This window comes from Ornithodoros turicata, chromosome 2 (genome assembly GCF_037126465.1).
Source record: "Ornithodoros turicata isolate Travis chromosome 2, ASM3712646v1, whole genome shotgun sequence".
Taxonomy (NCBI): domain Eukaryota; kingdom Metazoa; phylum Arthropoda; class Arachnida; order Ixodida; family Argasidae; genus Ornithodoros; species Ornithodoros turicata.
In genome coordinates, this window is record NC_088202.1 from 68590835 (window position 1) to 68604400 (window position 13566).

General features: G+C 49.9%; 1 protein-coding gene across 5 annotated transcripts in view; it reads left to right on the forward strand.

Annotated features, from left to right (window-relative positions):
* LOC135385524 (uncharacterized) overlaps nt 1-13566 on the forward strand; it is a 123750-nt gene that overhangs the window by 72970 nt on the left and 37214 nt on the right. For 3 of the 5 annotated variants that reach the window (XM_064614878.1, XM_064614880.1, XM_064614879.1), the window contains exons 19-21: nt 4314-4403; nt 4586-4654; nt 4727-4816. In XM_064614878.1, coding sequence (XP_064470948.1) covers nt 4314-4403; nt 4586-4654; nt 4727-4816 — 249 coding nt within the window. The remainder of the gene's footprint in view (nt 1-4313; nt 4404-4585; nt 4655-4726; nt 4817-13566) is intronic. The other 2 variants (XM_064614881.1, XM_064614882.1) reach the window with 1 other exon arrangement.

Sequence of the window (13566 nt, forward strand, 5' to 3'; positions counted from 1 at the left end):
TGACGTGCTTGCAACCATTCTAGGCGCTGGACTTGAAAGGCTTCCTTCACGATGCCACGAATAAATTCGCGAAGTTCTTCGTTTTTTTCTTTTCCTTGCGACGACGAGAAACGCAGGAGAATAAACCACACATGGCGTTTTCCACGTATTGGTCAGAATGATGACGTGAGCGCGGTGCGCGCTGCCTTCATACAGATAAACGCGCGCGCAAACAAAGGAGAGCGGAAACCGAAACTGAGAAGCCACCCGTCGCCGCTAGGAGCGCGCGCGCGCAGCGGGAGGAGCGGAGAGGCGAAACCGAAACCACCCGCAGGCGGGCGGCGCAGAGGGCGCTAGGAGCGCGCGCGCGTGCGTAGCTGCCGCGGAGCGGCGTCCCAGTCAGTTGCTGGCTGGCTGGCTGTCGCAGAGAGCAGATGTGTGCTCGGTTGCTCCGCAGTCCCCGCGCCCGCTCGGTTTCTGGCTGGCTGGCGCGGAGAGCAGACGTGTGCTCGGTTGCTCCACAGTCCCCGCGCCCGCTCAGTTTCTGCATTGCTGTTGAGCAGTAGGCGCGGGGGAAAAGGTGAGTGATTTGCCACGCTCCTTTTCTCGCATGTTTGCCGTGCCCCCCCCCCCCGTGTTTAGCGGTGACCAACGAGTGATTTGCCGATGTTTGACTGTGCTCGTATTAAGCCTTTTCTCACATGTTTACACTTGTTCAGCAGTGACCAAGTCTTTCCTCCGTGTTGACGCACGTTTAGCGGTTCCCGCCCTGTGTTAGGTGTATAGTGTTGAGGCGCTGCGGTTAGGCCTAACCGATCGCTCCCCCTAAGCCTTTTCCCCAATGTGTACTGTTTTCTCCATGCTGTTTAGCAGTAGCGGTACCTTTTCTCTTGCATGCCTAGACTTGTTTAGCAGTGTTGCCATTTTACCTGCCGCTTGTATCTTGTTGTTCTCTGTCTTTCTCACATAGAGCTATGATGGTGGCGCCATCTGGTGTGATGCCTTGCAACTAAGTGGCCACCTGTCGTCGATCTCTTCAACTACCCGACGCCAACAAGCGCTGATCACCCCGGAGCCGTTTTTTCGTCACGGCATCGTTGATTTTCGAATAAATTGTTTCTCTCTACTTTATTTCTATCTTTTTATTTTATTTTCTATCTATTTTTTATTTTTTATCAGCTCAAGTAGCCGGCAACTCACACAGTCATCTTGACACGTCTTAGATGCTCTCCAATTAGTGTAATGACTCCCTGAATGATCCTAATTACTTTGGGAGGTTCCAAATTGCTCTAATTGCTAATTAATGGCGTCCAGATGACTGTGTGAGTTTCCGGATACTTGAGCTGATCTCATACTACTACTAGCGACGCACAAGTGATGCAGTAAATGTCATAGCAGTGTGACTGCACGCTGTGAACTTTTAGGAGAAACAATTACGGTTCAATTAAGCTTCGGACCCGGTTTCACCACCGCCGACTAACATTTGAACCGAGGTCAACGGTCCGTTTACTGGAATTTAACGCTTAACTCTGCTTCACTAAAGGGACTTATTGTCAGTGCAACGTTCATTATGTCACCAACCAACGTTCGTAAAAAAAGAATTGGGTGTTAACTTCAAGTTTTACCAACCTTTCATCTCGGTTCAAAGTTAACCAGCGTTGGTAAAACCGAGCTGCGCGAGCTTGGAGAGAATTGTTTGTCCCAGATGTTTCTTCTGGCCCAAACTTCCGGAATTGTGTGGAATGACGTCACACTCACTCCTCATTTTTCTTTCCTCCTTGGGTCTTAGCGTTCAGATGTCAGCGTTGCGTTGAACGCGAGCGTGTATTTTTATTGCTCCGTGTTCGTAGGTTTACTCTCCTATTACAAGAACAATCACGGTCTCCAGGAGGAGTACGCAAGACTAGAAACATCACACGTGGTAGCGGCGACCACGTTTGCGTTTGTAACTAAAGTGGTAAAGAATACTATTAATCAAACTTCTACGGCAATGGAGGAAATCAATGAATCTGCGGCACAACGCCAGCTCTTAAACGAACGACACAAGATGACTGAGACAAACACAGGGAATCGAAACAACCGATCAAGTACTTACGAGTGAAACGCTATTTCCGTTACAGGGCTGCTTTCCGTTGAACGAGATGAGAGACACATCCGGGACAGGAACACGTTACGACAACGTTGGTTCTACGATGGGCTCACATTTTAAGAGTAAATGACTTTGGAAAAGCACGGAGAGCAGCGCGAGCGACAAATCGTTCACAGGACCGTTCACAAAACCGAAAAACCGAAACTTTAGAGAAGGTCACGTGGTGGACAGGAAGTAATGGCGGGGCTGACTCGAGCGACTGCTAGAGGAGCCCCGCGTACATCTGTTTCAGTGCCGTGTACGCCAAAGGGAGTATGACCATTAATGGGACCTACCTATACCTGGAGCTCCACCCACTTTTTGAGCTCTCTGACCAATCACGAGTCAAAATACAGTTCGCTATTGATCCCAGGCTATCCAAGCTATATATTACCTGTATTCGCTGGGTGCGGACATTTTCGGGAAACTGGATTGGATTGGATTGAATAGGATATGCCCTGTCTACCTACCAACATAATGGCTTTTGCGTCCACTTTTAAATGCGCCATTTGGATGGAGAAGGGCATGTCGGGAAGATGCAGAAGGGCAGAAGTAGCAGAAGCGCTTGCCAGCAAAACTGATTGGCCGGCAGAACCGCCTGTGGGAACAAGCTGCCGGTGTTTTATGTATTCTAACTATGAAACATAACAAGATTGAATCAAGAACGAGAAAAGGTGTGCATATGCATAAAAATATGTCATGAAATGCGAATTTTTGGCCATCCGTAGCGTTTTTCTTGCTATTTGCTGTGATCCTGTCTTTACTAGGCCTAACAAGGACGACGAAACATATTATTTTCAGGTAAACACTAGAGGGTAATTTAAAGGCGATTTGCAAAGTAATTACAACAGAATGTAAGGAATACAATTGAAATAATTTGTCATGAAATCCTTGCTTCGCCGTTCCAAGCTACGCCGCCATTTTCGGGAAAATTTTGGTGTCATGGCGGCCCGCATAGGAAACAGCAGCCAATGAAAAACGCTCAATTCGATTGACAGGTCGAGCCTCTTTTTTAGGCTCCTCCTAATGACCAAACTTCCTTTGGCATATATGGCACTGATCTGTTCGAAACGGCTGCTTCTGTGTTTCCTTCCTCGATGATCGCGAGAGTGAGGAGGCCCATCTCCGTCTCCAATCAGCGTGACGCGGCACGGCCCCACCGAGGCATCAGAAGTGCGTCACAGAAATGCTATCGCATGCTATCGAATACTACCGCATTCAAAAGGTGCTCTGTGCATTGTTGACAGGCAGACCTCTCCCGTCTTCCTCTACGCCGCTCCACTCCACTCCACTGCTCTGTGCAATGGTTAGTCTCCAGTGTGCTATATGGTGAAATTCTTTTTTTAATAATGCGATTCGTGTGGAGGGAGAGGATACGGTAAAATCATCCCGCGGAGTCTGGTTGGAGTTCTGCATTGCTCCTTGCGTTTTCAGAGTGAAAAAAAGAGGGGGGGGGGCTCTACGTAGTCACTGCATCTAAGGTGAGGCGAGGACGCAACCACTAATTCAACATATTAGAAAGTTTCAGTGCATCGTCCGCTATCGCCTTTGCGTACGTAAGGAATAGCGTTTTGTGGTTCTGCGAACGCACGAAACATAAAAAAAAAACTTCGCGCATTGCGCAGAACCAACACGGTATCTCAGGTTACTCACTTAGAACGAAAAGTATTGTTTAGTTTACTTTCTAGCTACCCCACATTCTGGAGACGTCGTTTTATGAGAGTGGTGAAGGAAACTAAAACTAGCCAGCTGTGTGTCGTCAACGCTTGCTTTGTGGTTCTGTTTTTAACATTGATTATAACGCTACTGATAACATTGACTGAATAGTTGTTTTAAAAATCACGAATAGTTTAGAGGCGGTGAAGGTGGCGTTATTGCGCACGCACCTTCATCACTTTCGTTTCTCCTATGGTTTCCTCTCATGTCTGTTACGATTTACGGAACCTCTTGTATTTTCCTCATCTTCTATGACCGCTGTGCATCATGTTTTTAATGAGGTTTGAAATACTTCGCTGGGGTTCTTTCTTATCTTAGCTGGAACACCTGGCCATTTTCGAAAATGCAATGTTACCACACAACAGCTTGGATTCATGTTATTAAGGCACGAGCAAACAGTCTCGCGGGATGCGATAATACGATTTTCTTTGTACGACGATGTATGCATTAAATGGATTAATTTTGTGACAGTACCTTCTCTCCGCAACAGAAGGCCGTGGCCGATATGTCGATGAAACTTCACAATAAGCTATCACTTCCTTTTTCAACGCTCGATGGAGTGAATGACGTCATTGAACTTGTAAGTGTAATGAAACGAAAAGGTGAAAAGTAGATAGACCCAAATAATGACAAATATTTCCTGTACTCGAAACGCTATTGCTAGAGGAAATGGAGTGGTTGACGAACCTATAGCACTGCTCTTTGAGCATATGGTGCTCCGATTAGAGTGCGTATTTTGAATGAAAGCATTGCTTCGAACAGGGATACAAATCATTGGTCGATTCAAAAGTCAATATGCTCGAGCGATCGCTTGCAGGAATAAAGGAAAACGTGAGTAGCTATTTCTTTAAATAAGTGGTAACTGCCTGTATGACCGTTGTAACTATTCTCGCTTTTTTCTAGATCATGTCCACCATCGGCGACTGTGGTGCTCTGCAGCGGATATATAACAGTGGATTCTCCGTGCTGTGCAACATGATAATAAGAAACATGGTGAGAGACGCTAATTATTGCGTCTGCTCTGACCTTGCTATTGTACTGTCTATTATGTGCTATGATGCAAATCACGTCCCAAAGTATTGAATTATGTGGTGATGGCAAGTATACCGCCTTTGAGCGGGTATTTAATAATATTTAATAATTGGGTGTTTACGTCGCGAGACAACTGAGATCATGAGCGACGCCACAGCGGTCGGTCTGTGGATTGCTTTTGCCCACCTGAGGGTTCTTTAACGTGCAATGAAAGCTCATCACACGGCACCCCGTATTTAACGTCCCTCGCGGAAGACGGCGTGTCTAAGCAACTTGTACCCTGCCACCAAATTGCTGGCGTCCTCGGCCGGGTTCGAACCCGCGATCTCGGGATCAGAAGGCGAACACGCTACCGACTGAGCCACCGAGGCCGGTTTTGAGCGGGTATATTTACGGACTCTCTGCGTCAGTGTTGGGAGTGTGTGGTCCTCAATCGAGGGCGTGAAAGAAAGAGGTTCGGAGCCGCTAGCTGATCAGAACAAAGTGAATGGTTTTTATTTCGCGTGCCTTGCGTACCTAAACTATAGCCGGCACGGCACGAGAGCGTCGTCGTCGTCGGTGGCGCCACAGGAGCCCCCCCCCCCCCCCCCTCGGAGACCGGAGGTCACAGAGAGCGGTCCGAGCGCGTGGACGCTGTGAGTCTGACGGCCCACGTCACGGACTTGCTGGGAGGCTTAGAGGCTCTGTCTGGCGTCGCTGAGCGGACGGGGACGATGATGCGTGAAGGTGGATCGTCTTGGAATGTGGGCTTAAGACGTTCAATGGAGACCGACTGGGATGTGCCGCGAACGTCGATGGTGAAGGTCTTGGGACCACGTCGGAGCACCTTATAGGGCCCAGAATAGGGAGGCTCCAGGGAGCGGCGAATGCGATCCGTTCCCAGAAAAACGTGTGCCGATGACTGCAGGGTGGGAGGTACGAAGGAGGCCCGTGAGGTTGAGGCGTGGGTCGGGGTGAAGCGGATGGTCGCAAAAGCTCGGCGAAGGCGGGCGATAAAAGAAGGATCTTCGGCAGAGATGGGTGGCGTGGCAAAAACTTCGGCAGGTAGTAGGACAGGAGAGACATACATCAGCTCAGCCGAAGAGCAGGCGAGGTCGGGCTTCACGGCGGAACGTATGCCGAGGAGGACGAGGGGGAGCAGATCCTGCCATCGGGTGTGGTTGTCGTGAGCCATGATGGCCTGCTTCAAGTGCCGATGAAACCGCTCGACGAACCCATTTCACGCGCGGTGATAAGCCGAAGTTCAAAGCCGTGTGGTGCCCAAAAGGTTAGTAAAAGCTTGGAAGAGGTGACTTTCGAATGCTGGCCCCTGTCCGTCACAATCTCTTGAGGGAGGCCAAAGCGGGCAATCCATGTGCCGAGGAATGTGCGCGCGACAGTCTGTGCGGTGGCGTCAGGCATGAGAGCCGCTTCAGGCCATCGCGTAAACCGATCCACGCACGTCAGCAGGTATCAGAAACCTTGAGACGGAGGTAGAGGGCCCACAATGTCCAGATGAACCTTCGGGAAACGGTCCGTGGGCGGTAGCAAAGTGCCAAGAGGCGTGACTGTATGGCGATGGCATTTCAACAGCTGACACTGTGCACAGGCGCGCACCCAGAGACGAATGTCCTTTCGTGCACCCGGCCATACAAAACGGCGGAGGATCATGCTGGTTGAGGCACGCACACCAACTTGGGCTAAGCCATGGATGCTGTTGAAGACAGCGCGACGGAGGGCAAAGGGTACAACTGGGCACGGTTCGGGGCCCGAAATGTCGCCGAGGACGGATATCCCGCAGCCAGGAAAAGTGACGTCACTCAGCTTGAGGCTGGTCTTCTGCGAGACACGGAGGTGCTGCATCTCGAAATCGTTCGCTTGCTCTTGAGCGAGAAGAGTAGGTGTAAGAACCGTAGGCCGTGTGACCGCCTCAACCCGGCTGAGTGCGTCGGCGGCGATATTGGCGGTGCCCTTAATATGCCGAATGTTGGTGGAGAACTTGGCGATGTACGCTAAGTGACGAGTTTCGCGCGGGCTGTACCTCAAGCCAGCTGAGGTAAAAGCGCCAACAAGGGGTTTATGATCAGTCCAGACTACAAACTGCCGACCTTTCAGGAAGTGCCTGAAGTGTCGGACAGCAGAGTAAGCGGCGAGAAGCTCCCTACCGAAGGCTCTGTAGGGGGATTCCGTAACGGAAAGCTTCCGGGAGAAGAAGGCGAGGGGGCTACAACGCAGTCCAACACCCGCTGGAGAGCCGCTCCGATGACGTTGCCGGAGGCGTCCACGAGGAGGGATGTGGGAGCGTTCGGGTGAGGGAAACTCAGCATGGTTGCCGAGGCCAAGGCTTGCTTTGCGGCATCAAAGGCTGTCTGGAGAGCAGAAGAACACGGCACGGGTGTTGAGGGAGAACCGCGAGAGCCCTTGAGAAGATCTTCAAAGGGTCTGAGAAGAACCGCAGTAGCAGGGACGAAGCGTCAGTAAAAGTTGAGAAGCCCAAGGTACCGGCGTAACTGCCGAATAGTCGTCGGCTGGGGAAAGTCATGGATGGCTTGGACTTTCTCGGGCAATGGGGAGATGGCGGCCGGTGAGATACGGTGGCCAAGGAAGTCCAAGGGATCCTTGCCAAACTCCGACTTCTGCATGTTGATCACGATGCCATGCTCTTCCAGGCGGGAAAGAACTAGACGAAGGTGCTGCAGGTGCTCCTCTTCTGACGCACTGGCAATGAGGATGTCGGCGATGTAAGCGAACGCGAACGGCAGACCACGCAGGATCGTATCGAAAAACCGCTGAAAGGTCTGCGCCGCGTTTCGTAAACCGAACGGCATCCGGAGGAATTCAAAAAGCCCAAAAGGCGTCGTGATGGCAGCTTTCGACACGTCCTCCGGAGCGACGGGTATCTGATGGTACGCCTTGACCTAGTCTAGCTTGGAGAAGAGGCGTGCGCTAGCCAAGTTGGTGGTAAAGTCTTGGATGTTCGGCAGGGGGTATCGCTCTGGTTTGGTCGCCACGTTGAGTGCTCTATAATCTCCACAGGGGCGCCAATCTCCAGTCTTTTTAGGCACCACGGCGTAGCCCAGTCGCTTTGAGACTGACGGGCAATGCCAATGTCTATCATGTGCTGGAATTCCGCCTTCGCGATGGTAAGTTTCTCTGGAGCCAGGCAGCGCGGACGAAAATGCACAGGCGCTCCCGATGTCTCAGTGTGATGCATAACACCTGCCGCACAGGTTTCGTCCAATCGAGAGGCTTCGACAGCGAAGGGAATTCCGCCAAGACGGCCGCAAAAGGCGACTGGAGGGAGCCAATCGCAACGCGAGGTGTTGGGCAGCGAAGAACCGAACCCGAACTTGAGACGCGCAAGTTGGTAGTAGAGTCAGTAAGTGTCCGGCGATGAATGTCCACGACGATTCCGAAGCGGTGGAGAAAATCGGCTCCTATGATGCAGTGAGGGGTAGCAGCGATTCGGAAGATACAGGAAAACGAGCGGCGGAGTCACAGTGACAAAGTCAGGGAGCGTTCACCGTAGACCGCAATACCGCTGTTGTTCGCAGCCGCAAGATAGTAGAGGGGACGTCACAGTTGCTCACTTTTGAACGCTAGGATCAAACTGACTTCGGCGCCCGTGTCAATCAGAAAACGGCTCCGGGACAGTGGGTCATGGACGAAGAGAACGCGGCACGTGGAAGTGGTTGCTGAAGACTGTCCGCACGCAGCCGTCAGTGACCCCCCCCCCCCCCCCCCCCGAGCGGTTTCCCGGCCACGCGCATGGAGGTTTGCAGTTTCGCGCGCTGGCGCCGAACGACGAGTGAAACCAGCAGAAATCCGTGGGGTTGTCGTCTTCGCGGGCGAGGGAGGTGCGACGAGGGGACTGAGAGCTTCGCCGACGGTGCCGCTGGCGCGGTGTTCGCTCTTCAGAGATGTCCCGTCTGCCGGGTAGAACGGCAGCCAAAAGAGCGGTCATGCGGTGAACATCCGACCGCAGCTGGTTAAGAGCGTGCGGAGCGGTTCAAGGGCTCGGAGAAGGCGTAGGAACGCTGAGCGCAACATGGTGTCTCACTGTGGCAATAGTCGGCACAGCGACTTCCATAATTTTGTCCGCATGAACAGCAACTTCGGCAATCGACAGGTTGGTAGCAGTGGCTAGTAGCATCTGAACTGTTGCAGGAAGGCGCTGAAGAAGGAGTTCCTTGAGAAGCGGTTCGTCGACGGACGCAGCGCGGGCTCCCAAAAGGTTCTGCATATGCCGAAGAAACTACGAAGGCCTCCTGTCGCCGAGGTCTTCAGCGGAAAGAAGCTGTTAGAGGCGCTTACGTTCCGAAGCCATTGTGCGTTCAATAATGGTTGCTTTGAGCTCGTCGTATGGCGCAGAACTAGGCGGAGCACAGACGATGTCGACGAGCTCAGCGGCAAGTTCGGGTGGTAAAACGGACACGACATGGTAGTAGCGTGTGAGCTGCGAAGTAATTCCGGCGAGGTGGAATTGGCACTCCACCTGAGAGAACCACACGTTCGGGTTTGCGTGCCAGAACGGCGGAAGCTTCACGGATACATGGCCAACGTGAAGACGACTCGGCATTGCTTCCCTCTGGGGCGCTGGCGTCATCCATTGTTCGGGTCACCAGATGTGTGGTCCTCAATCGAGGGCGTGAAAGAAAGAGGTCCGGAGCCGCTAGCTGATCAGATCAAAGTGAATGGTTTTTATTTCGCGCGCTGCGCGCGCCTAAACTATAGCCGGCACGGCACGAGAGCGTCGTCGTCGGTGGCGTCACAGGAGTAACTTGTTACAAGCAACCAGCTGCTGTCACGAAGTTATACTTTCGTGGTAGATTTTAATTTAAACAATTAAACATTTGTTGAACTCTGGGACAGCAGAGCCCTACTTGTCGCTTGCATCTTCTATGCGGGCACCAGCTAGACCATGCGATCATTTTCTGCCCACATTAGTGTGGCTCCATCTATAAGGAGTAATAGTAACCTGTTGTGCAATTTCGTTCTCCTACGGTGGGGACATATTTGGACGTATTTCGATTTCGTTTTCGTATTTCGTTTTCTGTGACTGTTGCATCGTTTTATGTGCCGTTTTGGAAGTCTTCGCGGAGCAATAAGAAACCTCTGGTAATCGAAATATGTGTTTTTTGCACTGCAGTAATGGTATGTAAAAAGTCACAACCGTTATAATAGAACGTTCATACACTTGTAACGATCCTGCTGCAAATAATCCAATTCAAAGTAGCCCAGAAATCTCATTCACTCTATGTGGATATCGCATTGAGAATTCTCATTGAAAGTCACTCAGAATTTGCAATTCGAATCCACAATTTTCGACAAATACCATAATGAAAACAATAGGAATTCAATGGGGCTCAATGAGAAATCCTTATAAATGTCAATACAAGCCAATAGGAACCACGCTCAGTAACACCCACTGGATGTCAGTCTAGTTCCCCATTGACCCAATATGACACATCAAAGAATTTCTCACTCAAGTCACACTGAAACTCTCATTGTCAATGCACCTTTTTTAGGTGTAGCAGCATTCGATTCTGCTATGCTTCAAATGAGCGGAAAGGATTTTTTTTATCTAAAAAAGAATTACTCACGATACCGTTTGTGCGTGAACATTTTATTATTACACATCATATTATTACACATATGACAATACAGCAGATGTGAAAATAACACAACTGACACGTTTAAAGCTGAACTATCAAAGGTGAAAGTCATTTCAGATCTTTTGCAGAAGTGTGGATATTCACCAAGCAGCAGAGCAAACAAGAAATACTTATGAACAACTACGGAAACTTGGTTCAGCACTTACATATCTTTGAGAGCATAGTGTCCGTTATCAACACACACACAATATCAATTCACTTAGTGTATATACAGAGTGTTTCCTTTTATCTGCAACAAATTTTCATAAAAGCACTGATGAAGCACCAAAGTAATCTCAGCGCGTGCTATAGACCTAAGTATTTCACCTCGGCCGTCCGCTGGAAACAGAGTGATTGCCAAATCCAAGCAGCACAATGTACTGAAAGTCGAGTGCAATGGGGGTGGACGGGTAGGTGGCAGGCCTTGAACAGACCCGATAAACTAAAGAACACTGATAAGACACATACCGTCCAACCCCATTGCACTCGACTTTCAGTACGTTGTGCTGCTTGGGAAGGAGCGACGGTGACGTCGATATCTACGCCCTCACTTTACGTCACAGAAAAACGAGATATAGGTTGTTGGCAAACCCTTATCGCGGTATGTTTCATGATCTTTGTTTTTGTTTTTTCTTTTTCCTTTCTTTCGTTCCTTAATGTGTTCGCAGTTGCTTGCCGTATCAGTTATTTCATACTGCCGGACACAGCCCTTGCCATTCCCCGGTACGACAAAGGCCTATTCCGATATATAGCAGCGCACTAATATAGCGCTACAAAGTAACGCACAAAATCAGCGTTCAGTGTCATCAGACGGTTCTCACTTGCAAAGCGGCGCTAGCACTATAATTTAGCGGAAGTTGGGTGGCCGTTTCCGGTCTCTCCCATCATAGTGCTCCAGGAGTTCGACAGCATGCGGAAGAACAAGTTCCATCACTTGACGAAACAGAAAATTACCATACATTTTGGATGACAAACTCACCGGTTCCAAAGCGGTCGCCGTGCTGTGAAATCCGGAAGCAAAACAACCCCACGACTTCTGCGACGTCACCCCTGAAGGGCCTTCTCATTGGCCACACCAATGTAGTGCTAATATTAGCGCTGAAAAAGTTGATGTGAGCTCAACTCCGGCACACGCTAATTTTTAGCGGTTTGGAGCACTGCGAGGAGGAAAATAACGCGCTATTTTCTAGCTCTATATAGCAAATCGCTATATGTCGGAACAGGCCTTACGCGCTGATATGTAGTGGTGCGTGCAAAGCTCTTTCCAAGCGAAAAAAAAAACAAAGATCGTGAAGCATTACGTTTTTCTGTGACGCTAAGTGAAGGCGGAGATATCGACGTCGCTGTCGCTCTTGATTCCTCGTTCTCATTCCTTCTATTGGTGCAGTCTGTAATGCACAACATGTTGGATCTCACTGACACCCATTAAACCATTTCGTTCAATTGGTTCCATACTCCCGTGGATGTCCTTCGCCACACAATACGGCGGAACCCGGTTTCGCGAAGGCAACCACCTGCACAACTTCCAATTCAGTCAGTGAGAAATACACGTTGGCAGCCTGATTTCTCATTGAATCTCAACAAAAATTGCGGGAGAAGTCAATGAGATCATGTCTTCTATTTCCAGCAGGGATAGAACTCATTCTCGCTAGAGAAGGTGTTTGCGTGTCTGCGGCGTTAGGCTTAGCTGATTCGAAGTGGTCACATGGCCGGCAATTGCCAGCTGTAATAGCGGTATTTGCGCCATTCATAGGAAGACGGACGATTTTTTAGTTCAACGGACGATTCGAATGGAAGCGCCGCTGATCCCCACAAGATTCGAACATCAGCAACGACGATGAGATGAGCTCGCAAAAGCTGGACATGCAAAACAAAAAGACGAAAGACGGTGGTGGTTATGATGGAACTGGCTGCCGTAGTCGGCCACGCTTGGCCGGTCAACGTCACAGCTATCACAGAGGGATTGTTTTTCATAGGCAGACTTGACAGGGAACTTGGCCGACATTTGTATTAAAGCGTCCGAGGAAAACCCAGTGAAATACCCAGAAGAAGCAAAAGAGGATCGTGAACGACATCACACCAAATAGGAATAAAGAATTGTCGCGCGTAAACTCGCCTGCCTGAGCGGCTCCGAGTTGCTGGCAATGCCCATTATCCAACCCTGGCAATGACACATCATAGGCGCAACCTGTGCTCAACGATTACCACAGAGGCTTGTGCCCAATAACTGTGCAGTGTATGCGGGGTCCAGCTCTCCGTAGTGTGTTTTGGGACTTTTCATACGCAGTAGGGAGTAGGGAGTCACTTTTAGTGACAAGTAGGGAGTGACTTTTTCGGGTTAAACCCGATTTCGCCCGGTTATTCCCCCCCGAACTGATCTCCGACCAATTCGGGTTAAACCCGATTTCTCCCCGAATTCTGGTCACTATGAAATCCTCAAGTGACGTTTCCACTGAAGACGAACAAAGGTCGCCACGTGTAACACATATAAGAACGGGTCACTTACGTTCCCAGCAATACACCCATGTGTGTCAACACTGTCTATGCCTTCGGGGATTACCGCTGCAAGGTCACGATCCCGCAAAAAAACAAAAACAGAGATTAGGAAATGACTTAATACACAATAGGAGAAACAAAAACACCAGATAACACCCGAAGGCACAATTATCGCCCGATTTCTCCAAGAATTACAGATTTAAAAATAGCGCCCGATTCCCCTCCCCCCCGAATCTGAGAAAGGCATTTAACCCGAAAAAGTCACTCCCTAGACTTGTAAGGTGTCCCAAGCGGGTTGCGGGACACACCGGGTCCCACTTCGTCGAAGTTGCTTAGCTTGTCCGTGGGACAAGTTAGTCCCACATTTTTCACGGCTGTAAAAGTTTTTTCGTTCGAGTTCTTTTTTTAATTTTTGTCGGCAGAAGAAAAGCACCGGAAGTGTGAAGTATATCCATGAGAAAAAACATTTATCCCATAAGAGTACACAGGCGACCATTGTCAAGCAGCACGAGTACAACAAAAGTGCGCTCCCTCTCAAGCGCTCCACGTTTTTATCCAATTGAGGACGTAACCCACGACACT